Below are 18,961 nucleotides of genomic sequence, written 5' to 3'. Positions count from 1 at the left end.
TCATTTAGTTTTCAATTGTGCGGTTGTCACAGCTGATAATGTGCACGAAAATTAAAAGGGCATTTCCAGCTCTTGGTTTCTCTCCTTTAAGCTTTCAGGACCATGTTGGTTTTGCCACATCATGGAAGTTCTGACTGCAAATCGAGATGGTCAGCACTAAACGAACAGGCTTGGGAATCAGATCACAGGGCGCACATCCGTGCCCCATGTTTCACGAGCTGGGTAACCTTGTGGCTAACCTAACGCTGTTTTCTGAATCTCCCCGCATGCACACAACAGGATGCAACACGTGTTGCTGCTGGCGCTTACTCTTCTTGGTTGTCCAGCTAAGGGATCTCTCCCAGCTGCGCTCCATAACGCTGACCCTCTGAGTTTGTGCAGCCAGTATTTGGAAGATGTTATCATTCTAGCTCTGGCACCGGGACAATGCCTGAGCGCAGCCTGGGTGCTCAGTCAGTAGCTAGTGAACAAATCCTCTATTCCACAGGACTCCTTTTGGGCTGCCAACAAGGAGCTCAGTCCCCTGGACGCCATGCAGAAAGCAGCCAGGGCCGTCAGAGTACCCTTGTCCTGGACTCACATAAGTTGAGGGGTGAGTGAGTGACCCAAACCCAAACCAAGTAGGCTTCTTTTTCAGAGGTCAGTAGGAATTATGAGAGAGAGAGCTCAGGCCTTTTCCTCTGGGGCCTCCCTTAGATTACAAGGCCCCTGTCATCCAGTAGCTGCCAGAAGTCTTCTGTTTGTTTCCTCCCCTACCAGACGGAACGAGGTCAACAGAGAATGAAGCCAAGGAGGAATGTGGAGATGGGAGAGGGAAAACGTGCGAGTCAAATCACGCCAAATTTCTGGACTCCATCATACCTGAAAGAGGAATTTTCTACTTAGGCTTGTCAAAGCCTGATTTCTGTTACTTTAATCTCAGAGAGCCCTAAAACACAGTCAATGTCAGCATGTATGTAAAGCACTCACCTGGTCCCGTCAAGCGACAAGACTAGGAGAACGGAAGCCGTTAGCATTTTACCGTTACCAGCTGTGTGTGCCTCGGCAAATCTTAAACTGCTCTGGAAAATGGACAGCTAGACCCAGTGTCACCCGAGGCCCCGATCCCCTCTAAAACTCTGTGACTTTGTAAAACACCACGGTTGCAAATTTTCTCATGTGCAATTAAACCAGATATTTTACCTAACAGTGACTAATGTCATAACTCTCGCTAGTCTATCCACGAAATAGAACTAAGGACATAGAGCAGGAACATATTAACAAGGTCAGAGACCGTAAATGTTTTCACCACGAAGAAGAAAAAGCAGTCCTAAGCCTTTAAAGGGACCTGTACTGCTGCCCATCCGAGACTGTCACGTACACGAAGCCCGACTAGGCTTCCCTGAGGACGGTATTTCTGCAGTTCACCCGTTACCACATGGCTCTTTCCTTTGAACATCTAAATGTATCCCACTGTACAACAAACATACTACAGTGTGTTCATTCACTATCAATGGACACGGATGGTTTCCCCCCCTTATTTCTGGCCACTGTTAAAGCTGCTATGAACATTCCCACACTCTTCCCCCAAACACCCTTCAGAGGAGTTAGAAACGGAAAATTCTCACCCGGGCAAGGGTGCATGTTGCACACGACCACTTCCACGGCAGCCCCCTCACAGGGCCGCCCGCCGTGCTGAGCTGGCGGGTTGCTGCAAGTCCTGGTCCTGGTTCGGTTGCCGCGTGCACAGCTCCTTGTGCATTCTCCCCACAGACTCCACGCTGACCAGTGGCCATCCACTACACAAAGGTGAACCAGGAGCCATCAGCTAGAGCTCAACTCAGAGCACTAACACGGAGGCAACGCAGATGCAGTGAGCGGGAGAGCCTAGCTTGGAGCGCCTGTCTATCAGTGGGATGGGCAGACGTACCCGGACACTGCTTGTTTTGACAGTTCCGTGTTTCCGAATCCGAACCCTGGCACGGCTTCCCCCCGTTGGCTGGAAGGGGGTTGTTGCACAGACGACTCCTCTTTTGGATGCCTCTTCCGCACGTGGCACTACAGGACCTCCACACAGACCACTGGGAAAATCCACCGTGAACTGCCAAGAAAGCATTGCGCTTGCGTCAGTCTTTGTTAAACAGACTCCGTTACAGATCTGCACGGGGTAACTGCTGAGAACAGCTTATGGGAGCTCTCCTTCAATGTCAGATCTAACTCTCACAGTGGGAGAAGGACTGCAGGTAACTGAGTTCTTAGCAGATCCCCTCTTGCCTCACGTGGAGGCTGAAGGAAGAGTTAGAGGCCATGGAGTTAATGCACTCATTACTTTTTGGATGTAAGTCATTCTTTTTTTTTTTTATTTTTATTTTTTGACAGGCAGAGTTAAACAGTGAGAGAGAGAGACAGATCTTCCTTCTGTTGGTTCACGCCCCAAATGGCCACTATGGCCAGCGCACTGCACTGATCTGAAGCCAGGAGCCAGGTGCTTATCCTGGTCTCCCATGGGGTGCAGGGCCCAAGCACTTGGGCCATCCTCCACTGCACTCCCGGGCCACAGCAGAGAGCTGGCCTGGAAGAGGGGCAACCGGGACAGAATCCAGCGCCCCAACCAGGACTGGAACCCAGGGTGCCGGCGCCGCAGGCAGAGGATTAGCCTAGTGAGCCGCGGCGCCGGCCAAGGATGTAAGTCATTCTTTAAAGGAAAACATACGCACTGATTTCTGAAAATAAACTTCACTCAGTTTTGATGGAAAAAAATCTCGTTTGGGATCTGGAATTATCAACTTGGCGCTTTAAAGCTCTCATCTGTGTTGTTTTAGTCCTTTGGTCTGAAAACTGTGATGTGTCTTGCTCTACGCTCACCATGCGAAAGGATAAGGCTAAAGGAGACTCGGATCAAAAGCTGCCCCGGGCACTGTTTAACTCAGACCTCCTTCTGATCACACTCACCCTGAACGACGACCGGCACCCTGACAAGGACAGAGCCCATGAGGTTTCGAGCCACACACTCATACTCAGAGCTGTCTTCCTTCTTAGCGGCGGCGATATACAAGGAGCCGTTGGACAACACCCGAACCCGGTCGTCCCAGGGGATGGACTGCCCCTGCCGGGACCACAGGATGGTTGGAGGCGGCTCTCCAGCTGCCAGACAGTTCAGTATGACTTTGCCACCGGCGTTGACGACAGTTTCCACCGGCTCGAGGGTGATAACAGGAGCACCTAGAGAAACGCGCACAGTTCCCAAGCTTTTGTGGAGCTACAGTAACTGTTGGTCAGACACCATATGACAACTTTTTTTGATTTGTTTATAAAACATAACTTACAGCCTTAGTAGAAGCAAAACAGCTGTAATAGCCATTGATAAAGTTTTCCTAGCTCTGTTTTATCAAAAATTAAAATCCCCAAGCAGATCAGCCCGGAGCGTGGGCTTTGCCAGTCACACCTTCGGGACGCGTGTTCTACTTCCATTGCTTACCACCTCCCCGAGCCTCTGTGCTGCAACGCGGTGCCTCCCTCAGTCTCTGTTAGACTCAACTCTGAGGATGAGAGCACACTCCTTTCCTTTTTAAAAGATTTACTTATTTATTTGAAAGGCAGAGTAACAGAGGGAGAAGGAGGAGGAGGAGATGGGGGGGAGGAGGAGGAGGAGGTGGAAGGGAAGGAGGAGGAGAGGGAGGTGGAGGAGGATGGGGAGGAGAAGAGACAGAGAAAGGTCTTCCAGCTGCTGACCACAATGACTGGAGCTAGGCCAGACCAAAGCCAGGAGACAGGAGGTTCCTCTGGGTCTCCCATGTGGGTGCAGGGGCCCAAGGACTTGGACCATCCTCCACCACTTTCCCAGGCACATCAGCAGAGATGCTGGATTGAAAGTGGAGCATCTGGAACTCAAACCAGTGCTCTATGGGATGCTGGTGCTGCAGGCTGTGGCTTTAACCTGCTGTGCCATAGCACTGGCCTGCAGCACAGCTTCTAAGCACACATTACTGGCTTCTACTGTTGCTTTTGGCTGTGCTTTACAGGGCAGGCATTCACCTCTTGCCTTTAGTCATTTTGAAGCTAAAGAGTGATCGTTAACTCCTTCTCTCACCCCAATGAAGATTCCTTTAGAATCGCCAGGCACTGTGCGAGGTGCTGAGGGTACAGAGAAAGCAGACACTTCTACTCTCAAGGAACTCAAAGTCCACTAACAAGATGGACACTAATTAGTTACCTGTGCTGCAGATATCTACGGAATAGGTAAATGCAGGCTAATATGGGGGCATAAACAGCAGTATCAGAAGAGATCTAACAAAAACGTGTCCCTGGAAGTGGAGGGAAAAAGCAAGACATATTCCAGAATTATTATGCAAGCAGGAATGACAGGGATTTGCCATTGAGTGGCAGGGATCAAGGGCAAGAACTGATGACCACAGGGTTTTGGTTTGGACAATGTGGTTTATGTCTGGGCAGTTCACTAGAACACAGGAAGAACAGGTTTGTGGGAGTAAGGAGTGATGATGTGCAGACACTGGGGACTGTCTGTTGGGCTTCAGTTATCTGTGGGTCATTCATAGAGATGACAACTGGCAAGTGAATATTCCTGTCAGCAGCCCAGAGTAGAAATATGGGCACAAAACATAGATTTGTGTATCTTTCATGAGTGGCTAAGACTGCCTCAGAAGAAAGTCTTAAAGGACAGGAAGATGGACAAAGACACAAACAATTTCAATGGCATTATTTTTTAAATTCATTATTTCAATGAAAGGCAGAAAGACAGACTGGGGGTGGGAGCAGACAAAGATCTATTCGTGGTTTACTCCCCAAATACCCTCAACATCCAGGAATGGGCAAGGCTGAAAGTAGGAACTGGGAACTCAACCTAGGCCTATCACATGGGTAGGAACCCAAGTACTCGGGCCACCACCTGCTGCCTCCCAGAGTATATACTGGTAGGAAGCTGGACTTGGGAGCAGGGCTCCTGATACAAGATGTGGCCAAGTGGCACCCTGACCGCTGTGGACACCCACCCCGCAATAGCACTATTGGACAGAAAGCAGGCCTGTAAATGAGACTGAGAACTGATTACTGAGGTGGAAAGAAACTCAGGAGGAAATGGTATCCCGACAACCAAAGGAAGGCGTTCAGGGGGAGGGAGAGGCTAAGTGATTCCTGCAGATGGCAGCTGTGCAAAGTCAGGCCCGAACAAAGGTTAGAGGAGCCAAGTGCGGCTGCTGCTGGACGCTGGCCTTCACGTTGGTCTACAGTGCCAAGAAGACGACACACAATAGACCACGGGGAGAACAGACGTGGATTGGATTTTCAAAAAATCAGAGAGATTTACAGGCGGGGAGGAGAGGCAAGATCACTTGGAAACAGATCTGGTTTTCTCTTTTTTAGACAGTGAAGACACGAGAAAGCATGAGTAACCACGGACAGTGAGTGGCGGCACACGTGGCCTCAAGCATGGGCTACACTCGCAAGAGTCAGAAGGTTCACATGTATGTAAGAGGCAAGCACGGGGCAGGGGGCCCATTCCGGAGAAGCAGCGCCGTGGGCTGCGTGGTGCTTCGGTGACCTGAAACTGCTGTGGTTTGCACAGGGAAACGTGACAACTGTCAGAATTCAGGGTGGTGCTGCAGATTTTGGGTGGAAAACCGTATCTGGAATCAGCAGAACATAAATCAAAAACCAGGACTGAAATGTCTGTTCAGTGTGCCGTTAAAGTGCTGCTGCCTCCGTAAAGGTCTAAGTGATGCTGTCTTTTGCAAGATCAGTCTCTCGCGGGAGGTCTGACTCTCGGAGGTGAAATCCAAGGCCGCATTATAATTCCCAGCATCGTCCTACACACCTGCTTTCTTCTCATGTTCATATCACCCTGTTCAAGAAACTTTCAGCGCCAGCGTTTTCACCTCTCTCCTAGTATTACGTATTCAATAGGCCATAGAATAAAGTAAATACCTCAGATTTACCCTCAACACCACACAACAACAACATGACTAATGTCTGCTCATATTATTACGGCCAGAGAAAGTGTCAAATAAAACTCAGCCCTCAATTTAGATACCACTGAACATTTCCAAATGAACACAAGGTTGAAAAGTATAACAATAATAAAATTCCACATTTACATCTTCTAAGGTAGAATTAATTCTGCCATTCACACAGTTATCAATCAAAACTGAGTATTTTGGGGGCTGGTGCTGTGGTGTAGCACATAGGGGTGCAGTACCATAGGGGCGCCGGTTTGAGTCCTGGCTGCTCCACTTCTGATCCAGGTCCCTGCTCATGGCTTGAGAAAGCAGTAGAGGATGGCCCAAGTGCTTGGGGCCCCTGCACCATGTGGGAGACCTGGAAAAGTTCTTGGTGCGTGGCCTCCGACTAGTCCGGCTCCAGCTGTCAGTCATTTGGGGAGTGAGCCAGGGGATGAAAGAGCTCTCTCTCTGCCTCTGCTTCTCCCTCTCTCTATCTCTAACATTCAAGTAAAAAAATATAAATCTTTAAAAAAATGAGTATTTTATCTAAATGAAAACACAGTTTCTGGTGCTTTACTCTTAATTTGGGAAAAACTACATTTTTGGCTTTTTATATACCTTATTTGGTAAAATGAATTTCCTGTCAGTACATGTAGCTGGGCTGATCTAACACATTCGTTCTTACACGGGCCAGTGGAGCCGTCTTCTAGGAGAGACTGATCGTGTGCCGTCTTCTGTTCACCCAGGGAATTCTCTAATGAAACACTGCCTTAGATCTTCATTAAAGTCTATCATCTCTCCAAACCTTACATAATCGTGGTTTGGGGTCCAGGTGTTAGGAAATACCAGTCTCAGGCTTCTCTCAATAGCGAATGAAGAAAACCCAAGTCTGTCCTGCTAAATACTGAGCCGATTCACCACGCTGGCTTCAATGTGAACCCAACGATGCTGTCTTGGGCAGCCTGTGTAGCAGCGCTGTGGACCCCCTGTGGCCTCTGGCGTTGCTCACGCTTTCCTAATTAGGACACCTTGGTTTTTCAGCATCTTTTTCTGAGGGTCATCATGACAAGCATCCCACTCAGAACACACAGTTAATTCCTGGAAGGCTGACTGCAATGAACCTGGAACATTTATTTTTGAACTCATTTAGCTTTTATTTATTTTTTATAGTCACGACTTCTATTTCTTTTTTTAAGTTTTAATCTTAGAATTGTGAACTACACTGAGTCTGCTTTCTTTGTATTAGCACCACATTAACATAAAGTAAAAATTATTTTATTTATTTGAAAGATGGAGCAACAGGGAAGAGGGAGAGGGAGAGGAAGAGGGGGAAGAGAAGAGATCTCCTATTTGCTGGTTCCCTCCCCAGATGCTTGCAACACTCAGGGCTGGGGCAGGCCGAAGCCAGGACCCCGGAACTCAACTCAGATCTCAACCAGATCCTGGAAGGCAGGGACCCGAGTACTCGAGCCATCACCTGCAGCCTTCCAGGAAGTGCACTGCTGGAAGTTAGAGTTGAGAGCAGAGACAGGACTCAAACCCAAGCACTCAACCACGGGCTCTGGGCAGCCCAAAGAGCAGCTTAGCTGCTGTATCAAACACCACCCCACACATTAGTCTTATTTTTCAGTAGATATTTATGGTGCCATAAAATGGCATCTTTGTAAGCATACTGTAAGAACCATGGCAAACTATAAGAACAGGACTCCACTGAATATGTCGTTCAAAAAAGCTCTACCTCCAACTACAACTGTACATTGCTTATGTTAGATACCACAGAGAATATCTGTGCAAAAGATGATCACTTTTATGCTCCATGACATCTGCTGCATCCTAAGTCAAACACTAAGTAAGACTTTCTGAAAGCTACCACTTGCATGCGTGCTCTGAAGCGGAAGCAAACGGCCACCCTGTGGGTGACACTCCTTGGCCACCCTGTGGGTGACACTCTTTAAACAGTGTCGGACGAAGCGGCTTACTCTGCAGAGTCAGGCTCACGCTGCGCTCCACCACCCCGGCAGCGTTGGTGGCCACACACGTGTAGTCCCCGGCGTCTTCATTCTACAGAAACAGACTACGTTTTACCAAAGGACGATCCCACAGAGTCAAACAATGTGTTTTTCACCACGATGCTAGCCTATTTGAAATTTAATTTTTGAGGAGACATTTTTGAACAAAAATAGAACCACCTACATATATACATTATATATATATAATATATAAATATATAAAATCATCATATCTAGGTTTAAAGAGGAGGGGAACGAGAAGGGGGAGGGAGAATGGAAGAGAAACATAACTTCCAAGTCTAAAATTTTCCAAAACAGCCTATCATTGATCTCTAGGAATAAAAGAACCAAAGTAAACATAACATGTTATGACCTTCTATCTAAAATCACCTTACGAAGGAAAAATAGCAATACCATTCTTACAGATATCTAAGAAGCATTAAAATAATCAGTATAAATGGATAAATACTGAGTCCTAAAGGGAGATTATTAAAAATACTTTAAACTGGGCCTGTCAACAGAATTTCAAATGTAGAAGAAAAAGTGAAAAACAAATTTACTCATCATAATGAATCACAGAATGCAAATCATAAAGTAATCCAGATGAAGGTGTCTACAAAAGTTCATGGGAAATGAATATCATGAAAGAATTATGCGTGGCCGGCGCCGCGGCTCACTAGGCTAATCCTCCGCCTGCGGCGCTGGCACACTGGGTTCTAGTCCCGGTCGGGGCGCCGGATTCTGTCCCGGTTGCCCCTCTTCCAGTCCAGCTCTCTGCTGTGGCCCGGGAGTACAGTGGAGGATGGCCCAAGTGCTTGGGCCCTGCACCCGCATGGGAGACCAGGAGAAGCACCTGGCTCCTGCCTTCAGATCAGCGGGGTGCGCCGGCCGCAGCGGCCATTGGAGGGTGAACCAATGGCAAAGGAAGACCTTTCTCTCTCTCTCTCTCTCACTGTCTACTCTGCCTGTCAAAAAAAAAAAAATGTTATGTACCAAAATACTGTTATCTTTTAATTCCATTTTCCATGAACTTCTGAAGTAACCTTGTATGAAGCATAGAAAAACAGGTGTAACACGAATTCAGATTTGTTGACTAGACTCATAGTTTCTCTAAAGGACTTGTGAATAGCAGAATTCAAGCTTCCGTCATAGAAACAGTTCAATCAGTAAAGGGGAACTGATGTGCAGGAGGTAGAGAACGCTGGGGAGGGGAAGACAGATTTTGGCTTAGACGAGGGTTCAATGCATCACATAGAAGTTTCTAGCAGGCAGTGGGGAATGCAGCTTGGAAGGGTTCCAGGACTATAGCTGCAGAGCTAGGAATCTGAAGTCATGAGATGAAAATTAATACTGGTATTCAAGTAAGTACCAAGGACCTCAGTAACAGTCATATCCGTGTAGAGGAAATGTGACACTGAAGAAATGTTGAGTCTTACAAATGTCACAGCAACTGTAGGGGGAAGTAGCCTCAGAAGTAAAGGACCAATTACAACAGCTAACACTGGAGGCAAATCAAGGAGAACAAAATGAGAGGTCCCCTGGATTGGGTGGCCCCATAATATATTTTAATTATTATTTCAATTAATTAAACAATGAAACACCTAAGAGGACTGCCAAATGTTGAGTTTAATGATAGGTATTCTATTTTAAAATTTTTTTGGATAGAACACCTCACTTTGGGGTCACGAGACACCCCGTCCCACAGTTTGAACAATAACCCAAAGCACCACTCATTCTAGATTCCTGAAGCCTTGGGAAAGTCTAGTAGTTATCTGCTTACTGATGAAATTTACCCCATAATTTATTTGTGTGCTTTTAATTCTTCAATTTCCTTGTTCTAAAACGGATTGAAGGAGGTCATTTCCTAAAGTTAAAATAACAGATCAAGGATCAGAAATGCAGCAACAGAATTATCTTATGACTGCCCACACATCCAGGGCTAATTACGCCAACTTCAACCACTGCTTCAGTCTTTCAGAACTCAGTAACTCAGATTTTCAGATCTGTAAACCCGAGAATCTCTTCTCATGGAGGGCATTCGAGCGGAGGCAGTCCCAGTGTGCACTGACTCCAGTGTGACTTACCACAGTGCCGTAGATGGCCAGGGAGCCGTTGCCCAGCTGCCGGATTCTGTGGCTACTTTCAATGTCCACACCCTTTCTGCTCCACTGGATGGTCGGGACAGGGTCTCCTCTCACCTCACAGTCCAGGACTGCGTTACCTCCGAGTGGCTCAATCCAGTTTGAAGGGTAATCACCTTTGAAGACCGGAGGTTCTAGAGACAACACAAGACAGGGACAAAGCACACGTAAGAGCCAACAATGTCTTTGTATTTTTAGCCCAGTTAGAAGGGTAATTTAGAAATGTGAGGGTGGGAGTGTGGGAGGGAGAACAGGGCGGGGGCATCACTATGTTCCTAAGTCTGTATATATGAAATATTTGAAATTTCTTCAGCTTATATAAATAAAAATTATATTAAAAAAAACTCATGAGTTTTCCAGAACCAGCTGCTCCTGCTAAATCATCAGAGAAGTTCGTCAATTTCAGCTCTCGGAGGATGCTTCCATTTTGTGTGAAATGACCTCTTGACTTATTTCTCACCTACTTTTGAGTTGAAAATTCCTATTTTCTCCCATATGAATTGCATGTGAGAAATAAGACTAACTGGATTAATAAACCGAAGTTGTATTGTCCTACTACATAGCAAGGAGTCAAACACAAAGCATTCACCGTACATGGATTAGAAATGAGAAACAGAGCGCTTTTACTTACCCTTCACGTAAACAAACCCAATTGCCTTCACAAAGCCAACGCTGTTCTCTGCGGTGCACACGTAAGTACCCGAGTCCTCCTTGGACACTCTTTCAACAACAAGTTCGCTGTGTCCGTGGACACTGCCAAGGCGGGCTGAGGGAAACAAGTCAGCGTCAACACAATCACCTCTCAGTAACCCAGCGAGTGTCACGTCAGCTCAGGATTTCGCAGGTTGGATTTATGAGTTGTTCAGCCACTGAACCAACGTGATCGCATCATGACACTGGCAGAGAGCCTTTTCCACGGCTCCTGCCCTCGAGCTATTTGCTATGTCTATAGACAGTTTTCTGAAGAATGAAAAACACCAGAGGGAACAGAAAAAGGGAAGGAAAATAAACATCTTTAAAAAATTACTTTAGATTTAAAGCACACCTTTCATCTAAATGTGTTGCTCAAAGCTGGCTCGCAGACTTTCTGGGTTTCAAAGATCTTTGATTCAGAAATGTGACATTTTCCATTTCTTTTATATCACCACCACTTTTCCTCCGCAACAATTTACATCAAAAACAAGAAAACCTTTGCAGCTATAATCCAGCTGACTTGGCAGTCAGAAGGGAAATCATGAAAAACACACGCTAGTTAGTAATAATGACAACAAGATCAAATCTGTAGTAATTTAAACTTCTCCACAAATCATAAATGGAGAAGATATAAATATTTACAAAGGCAGTTATGCTATTTGGAATAGAACATCGGGTAAACATGCTAGTCCTAAAACAACTAACACTAATAAGATTCTGACTGCACCAGGCAGTATCTAATTATGTGACGCAGGTTTACTGTGCCTGCTTTTCTTTATGGAAACTTTCATGCTGCTAAATATTAAGTGGAAATTAAGTCTTCAGTTTTACATAGCTAAATGAGTACTATACTTTCAGATAGTAGTGCTGAGTTTTAGAGTGTTTTTCCTTAGTGAGGTGTCTCATTGTGATTATTCAGGTAACAGATCATTGATGAGTTACAGATAACAAAAGTCTGTATTATAGGGAAAAAACTCGTTGTGGATTACTACCTTTCTAGCATGAAATTTAGTCACACCATCGTCCTGTCCAATGCTCCAGAACTCAGTTTTGAGACAGATAACGTCTTAGTGCTAACAATGTCCTTATGCTAATGTGACAAAAGCTACTGGTGAGTACATATCTGTCTCCCCAGGGATGCGGGTGTTTGGCTTCCAGTCGCTCCCCTACCCTCAGGCACCCATTGTGAGTGGGTGTTTCCTACATACACTGCCCTGCACGGTGGCATGGCCTGATTCGCACAGTGAGGAGCAGCGTTCTCGTCTGTAAACCTGAGTTTGTCTTCAGGCTACCTCTGTCTGTTGAGCCCTGAGGAGGGATGTCAGGTGGGATAGGTTTATACCTTTACAAATGAGGAATCCTTAGAAAATCCAGACAATGTGATTATGGAAAAAATATGCATGGACTTCAAAAAATTTTTGCACCAAAATAAAATTATCTTCCAATTAAATTTTTCTACTAACTTTTTGAAATCCTCTCATACAATACTGTCTTCTCATGGGGGAGATAGATTATTTTTAGGTTAAAAAATTCACCTACAACTTGTAATGTGTATGGCCCTGCTATCAATTGATCCTTTCCAAAGCATCATATATGAGAACATATATGAAGAACATATACGAAGAACATATATGAAGAATCATATACCAGAACATATATGAAGGGTATTCAAAAAGGTCATGGAAAATAGGTATCATGAAAAAATTATACGTGGATTTCAAAATTTTTTTTTCACAAAAATAAACTTATCTTTCTATTTCATTTTTCCCTGAACTTTCTGAAATACCCTCATATACTGGGTAGAGGGGAAAAGCCAAGCAGATGCACACAGATCATAGAACATACAACAATAAATTCTTCTTTTACAACCTTTCGATCAATTCCCACAGCTGCGGAAATAGACAAGTCTAATGTTCCATATGGGTACATTTATTCATGTGTTAAGAATTAAGTCACTGGGGCCAGTCCCATGGCATAGCGAGTAAAGCCACCACCTGCAATGCTGGCATCCCATATGGGCACCAGTTTGAGTCCCAGCTGTTCCACTTCCGATCCAGCTCTCTGCTAATGGCCTGGGAAAAACAGTGGAAGATGGCCTGAGTGTTTGGGCCCCTAAAACCCACATCAGAGATCTGGATGAAGCTCCTGGCTTCAGCCTGGCCCAGTGCTGGTTGTTAACAGCCCTGTGGGGAATGAACCAGCAGATGGAAGATCGATTCATTCTCTCTCTCTCTCGGTCTTCCTCCCTCTCCCTTCGTAACTCTCATTTTGAAAATAAAAAGATAAATCTTAAAAAAAGAATTAAAGTCACCAACCTGGGATGACATTGTTATTGAAGGTCCACGTCAGCTTGGGCAATGGAACGCCGGTTGCTTTACAGCTTAATCGGAGCTGTTCTCCTTTATTCAGTGACACATCTCCAGGGAGTTCTGTAAATGTGGGGAGAACATGCACAGCCAGGCTGACAGTGTGCGTATCTTCACCTGCAGCATTGCTGGCGACACAGGTGTAGACGCCTGAATCCTCCAACTAAAGTAAGAGAAATCACAGTGACTCAAATTACCCAACCTTACATGACATTCTACACAGAGTTGCACAGCTTGGTCCCCAAAGAACAAACTTACAGACTATTCAAATTCTCACCGTTTCATCTAAATCATCAGGTTTCCTGTTACATAATATACTTTAAAATGCATAAGGGTTTAAACATTAGCCCAAATCGTACAGAACTAAAGGGATCACTTCATTACCGTGAGATTTCAGAAACATCAGAATACGCTAGAGTTGACTAAACCTAAGAGCACTGCACAGATTTCCAAAGCTGACAGCACAGAGGAATGGCAACAGCAGTGAGGAGATTTTACCCGCAGTTCTGGCCCACCTGCTGGATCCCACGGCCAGCGCTCCTCGCTCAGCTCACCTGCCGCACTGGCAGCAGCTCTCCCCTCTCCCTCGTGTGGTGTCTCCCCTGGCTTCCAGGACACATACCCCGCCTCCCCCACCCCGCTGCTTCCTCTCCACCCTCCCCTCAACAACCACGTTGTCACGGGCGCATGGCCTCTGAACGCCATCCGGGGTGACTCTCATCCTGTGCTCTGGCTCCAAGTTCGCTCTAGAGAGGCTGGTGATCGTCAGCGAACTTCTTCCAACTCTGCTCGGACGCCTGAGACACATTTCAAACTCATGCCCCAGACGGAGCCCCCCGATCTGCCCCTTGCTGTGTCCCTGTAGATGTCACCACCTCAGCTGACAAGTATTGCGTTCTACCAGCTGTTCGTGCAACATATCAGACATTAGTTATTCTTTATTTTTCTCACCACTTGCTTGCAACCATTAGGTAATTCTAGCTTCAGTAACATGCAGAATCCTACCACTTCTTCCTTCTCTGCCCACATACATTCCACTTTGAGTTCTACCACGTCTCCTCTGCCCCTAGACTCTTCCCAACAGGCCTCTCTGCCTGTGTCCTTACTTCCTACCATCTATTCTCGTCATCATGGCCAACGCAATCTTTGAAAAACACAAGACAGAGAAAACCTGCAATGGCTGAAGTCTCTGGGCTCCTGCCACACATGTGGGGAACCTGGATAGAGTTCTAAGCTCTAGCTTTGGCCTGGCCCAGCCCTGGCTGTTGTGGGCATTCTAGGGAGTGAACCAGTGGATGGAAGCTCCCTCTCTCTCTGTCATCTCTGTGTCTCCAATAATGTGAACAATTTTAAAAATGGACTTAGATTTTCACTTTTGGGCAAAAGTGGTGCCACTGTTCCAACAAGACCCGCAGGACTCCTCCGCCATCTTTCTCTACTCGTTCTCTTTCTTTGCTTTTGCTGGCCTCCTGTTTCTTCATCAGGCACATTTCCACCTCAAGTTTCTCTGCCTGATAGGCTCCTCCTCCAAGTGTCTGCTTGGCTAGCTCACTTCTTCTGGTCTTTCTCAAATGTCCCCTTCACAAAGAGACTTACTCTGAACATTCTATTTCAAACTGTAGCCTGCATTGTTCCAACCCCTGACACCCATTCTGGCTTGTTACATACACTGTTTATTAGGTTTAGTTTTTATTGTCTATCTTCTTCCTCTAGAAAAAAGCTCCATGAGGGCAGACTTTTGATTCTTTTGTTCCCTGATGTATTCCCAGTGTCAAAACCATAGGTGTGGGGGCAGTCACCTTTATCACAAGTCTACATGCCCAAACTCGTTCCCCTCACACTTGTCATAGTGCCCTTGCAGATGTAAAGTTAATTTTTCAAAAACTTACTTATTTTCATTTTATTTGAAAGGGAGAGACACAGAGAGATTGATTGATTTTCCATCTACTAGTTTACTTCCTAAAGGCCGGCCAAGTCAAAGCCAGGACGCAGCCCTGAGCCACAACCTGCTACCTCCCAAGTGTGCATGAGCAGGAAGCTGGATCAGAAGACTGGCAGCCAAGACTGGAACTCAAGCACTTTAATCACTGCGCCAAATGCCTGGTCCATTAATTTGATATTGTGACCTGAATTTACAAGCATATTTTCTTTCATCACTGAAGAATACATTTCCAAGCTACATTATGAAATTTTTAAGAAGGTGAATTAGTAGTCTGGCTTTATCTATTTATGTCCTTAAACTTACCGCAACATTCTCTAAAATGAGTTCTCCATATGGTTCGGCCGTGTATTTTCCTAACAAGTTAGCCAAAGGAACACTGTCTTTTTTCCAGCTGATTGCTGGCGTGGGGATCCCATCAGCCTCACAGGGAAGGATGGCTCGCGAGTTCTCACTGACTGTGTAGTGTTCCTCAGTACTTCGGATCCTGGGAGGAACTACAGAGGGTTTAAAGTGGTAGTCATCTGGGAAGTTGAGTTCAACAATACCTCATACACACTGGAAATTCACACACAGAAGATTCTTTGAGGACAACTTTGTAAGACCTATTTTTAAAAATTAAGACATTTGTTTGCTACTATGCAAGCAATCAGTATTTCTGATGCCAGCAAGAATTCTAGTATGTTTGAATGTACTGAACACCCTGACACTCAGTTTTTTTTTGTTTGTTTTTTTTTTTTTTTGACAGGCAGAGTGGACAGTGAGAGAGAGAGACAGAGAGAAAGGTCTTCCTTTGCCGTTGGTTCACCCTCCAATGGCCGCCGCGGCCGGCGCGCTGCAGCCGGCGCACCGCGCTGATCCGATGGCAGGAGCCAGGATCCAGGTGCTTTTCCTGGTCTCCCATGGGGTGCAGGGCCCAAGCACCTGGGCCATCCTCCACTGCACTCCCTGGCCACAGCAGAGGGCTGGCCTGGAAGAGGGGCAACCGGGACAGAATCCGGCACCCCGACCGGGACTAGAACCTGGTGTGCTGGCGCCGCTAGGCGGAGGATTAGCCTATTGAGCCGCGGCGCCGGCCTGACACTCAGTTTTGAACCATCTGCTGTTTCACTCCCCAAATGGTTTTGACTGTCCAGGCTGGCTTAGGTCAAAGCCAGGAACCCCATTCCGGGTCTCCCCAGATATTTGGACCACCTCGGGCTGCGTTCTCAGGCACATTAGCAGGGAGCTGGAGCAGAAGCTGAGCAGCCGGATTTGAACTGGAGCTTTGACATGGGTTGCTGGTGCTGCAGGCAAAGCTTAACTTGTAACACAATGGCAACCTATAAATGATGATTTTTAATACTGGCTAAATTACCATCTTTTTAATTAAAAACGCTTCTACTTATGGGGTGGGCATTTGACCTAGTGATTAACATGCCAGTGTACTGTATCACAGTGCCTGGATTCTACACTCGGCTTCTCTTCCTGACCCCAGCTTCCTTCTAATGCAGACCCTGGGAAGCAGTGGTGATGGCCCAAGTGACTGGCCACTGCCATCCCCAGGAGACCTGGACTGAGTTCCTGCCTCTCAGATTCAGCCCCTGTTCTGGTTTTAGGCCACGACAGGCACCTGGATCATCAGTCAGCACGTGGGAGTTATCACTTTGCCTCTCTAAAAAAAATTGTTTTAAATATGCCTCCACTTGAAATTGTCTCAATAACTGAAACTGTCAGATAGTCAATACAGTTAAAACACAGGAACAGCTTTCAAAGACATTTGAAAAAATTAGCAGAAACTCTATTAAAATAAGAATTATTTCTGAAGATAATTAAGTGGGAATAGTTTAATTTGGTATTGTTTCCTACCACTATGATTAATAGGAGTTCTATCTTTAGTCTTAAAATACACAATAAAACTAAAATATTTCAATGCTGAACTTTAGATTTTTTCATTGTCAATACAAAAATAAATATCTTTTTTATAAAAATGTGCGTGTAAGTATTTTGCTGTATTGAAATAGTCATGCACCACACAATGTTTCCGTCAAGCATAGGCTGTGCATATGACAGTGGTCCCACAGATTCTGTGGCCCAGTGACGTCTTAGCTTCTGTGAGCTGTCCAGTCGGTACACACTCTGTGGTGCCCATATAACAACATAATCACCGAACTATTCATTTCTCAGAGCGGACCTCCATCACGCAGCAAGGTATGGCTGTATGGAGTCAGACGGATCTCCAATTTCCATTAGGCTCAGCTCTGTTATAATAGAGGTCCCGTGGAAGAGACAGCTGGCAGCTCGGGGAGTAAGGCAGAAGAGACACAAAACCCAAGCGCAGATCATGGCAGGGGATCACTGGTAACACGCCTGTGACCTCGGCAATGCAAAGCTCTTCTCACATACATGTGCGGGCCCACAGAAGAGACATCTGAAAGCGGGTGTATGTACACAATCTTTGGATTGCCGATTTCACCAGGTTTCGTTGCCATTATATATGCTCTAGGTGGTCTCTTGTCATCACCACGGTCATGGGGAAGACGGAAATAACTCACGGGAACTGACCTACCGTGGACAGTGAGCGTGGTGCTCCTGCTGCTCGACCCGGCCACATTGGCCGCCACGCACGTGTACTGACCAGCGTCGCCCGGCTGAGCGAAGGCTATGTGCAGAGCCCCCGAGGCGAGGACGTGCAGGCGCACTGACTCTGCAATCGCACGGCCGTCTCTGTGCCAGGTGACGTCAGGCGGAGGGAGGCCATCGGCCTCGCAGGGCAGTGAGATGGGCTGATCCACCGCGATGATGTGCTGCAGTGGGTGCGTGCTGATGACTGGAGGGACTGCAAGAGAGGGGGTTCAAACCTCATCTTAATGGCATGGCTGCACAAGGACACCTTGCGACCCTGCTCTGACAAATGATCAGAAACAAAGCCCTCAAGTCATCCAAAAGGAACCCGTACTTCATGTTCCTAAGATCACTGCAGAAAACCAGCCTCAATGCAGCTAACAAGTAAATATAAGAGAAGTCTGTTTAAACGAGGTGGTGAGTATATCCATGAAGGTTTCTATGTCTGGAAAATGGAGGCGGTGCCAATGAAAGTATTTTCCTCAACAGACATGAATTGTGTGACTCAATTCAGGCACTGAAACTTTCAAAATAGAGCCTTAGCATTTTGGAAAATATTCAACCACTCAGATACTGCCACTCATGCATCTGCTGCAGAACTCAGCACGGTGTCGCGTAACAGTGGCCATGTTTAATAAAGTATTATTTGGATGAGTGAATAACTGAATAGATCCTTGAAAATAATTATATAGGAAAAACTCTTCCAACTTCTTTAGAAACTTGTGGGAGGGCTTAGGATAAGGATTCCCTTCCAAGCACTGGCACAGGGTCCCTGCTCAGACATGGGCCTAGATTTTCTACTCTGTCTTAAAGAATCCATTGTACAAGGGCACAAGAAGTAATTACAAATAACCATGGCAAGGACTATAGCAGGGCTGGCCCTGTGACGTAGGATTCCTGTGCTGCCGGCATCCCAGATGGGCGCTGGTTTGAGTCCCAGCTGTTCCACTTCTAATCCAGCTCTCTGCTATGGCCTAGAAAACCAGAAGATGGCCCAAGTGCTTGGGCCCCTGCACCCATGTGGGAGACCCAGAAGAAGTTCCTGGCTCCTGGTCAGATTGGCACAGCTCTGGTTGTTGTGGCCATTTGGGGAGTGAATCAGCAGATAGAAGACCTCTTTCTCTGCCTCTCTGTAACTCTGCCTTTCAAATAAATAAATCTTAAAAAAAAAAAGACTATTTATAGCTACCAAAATTGTTTGGTAACATCTGTGCTTATGATTATTACATAATGTACCTGCAAGGAGACAGCCTATTCAGAACTTCTCTTGCCCTAG

The 18,961-nt window shown here is 46.2% G+C and overlaps 1 protein-coding gene across 2 annotated transcripts in view; it reads right to left on the bottom strand.

Annotated features, from left to right (window-relative positions):
* The window catches only part of HMCN1 (hemicentin 1), a 469,239-nt gene that overhangs the window by 45,564 nt on the left and 404,714 nt on the right, over positions 1-18,961 (bottom strand). For both annotated transcript variants that reach the window (XM_051820384.3, XM_070055057.2), the window contains exons 81-89: positions 17,630-17,899; positions 15,388-15,578; positions 13,092-13,305; positions 10,715-10,849; positions 10,027-10,217; positions 7,913-7,994; positions 2,932-3,201; positions 1,910-2,080; positions 1,608-1,778 (exon numbers count right to left, since the gene is read on the bottom strand). In XM_051820384.3, coding sequence (XP_051676344.3) covers positions 1,608-1,778; positions 1,910-2,080; positions 2,932-3,201; positions 7,913-7,994; positions 10,027-10,217; positions 10,715-10,849; positions 13,092-13,305; positions 15,388-15,578; positions 17,630-17,899 — 1,695 coding nt within the window. The remainder of the gene's footprint in view (positions 1-1,607; positions 1,779-1,909; positions 2,081-2,931; positions 3,202-7,912; positions 7,995-10,026; positions 10,218-10,714; positions 10,850-13,091; positions 13,306-15,387; positions 15,579-17,629; positions 17,900-18,961) is intronic.

This window comes from Oryctolagus cuniculus, chromosome 13 (assembly GCF_051225735.1).
Source record: "Oryctolagus cuniculus isolate XC-2025 breed Fujian yellow rabbit chromosome 13, ASM5122573v1, whole genome shotgun sequence".
In the NCBI taxonomy this organism is placed as follows: Eukaryota; Metazoa; Chordata; class Mammalia; order Lagomorpha; family Leporidae; genus Oryctolagus; species Oryctolagus cuniculus.
This window is presented reverse-complemented; position numbering and strand designations above follow the sequence as displayed.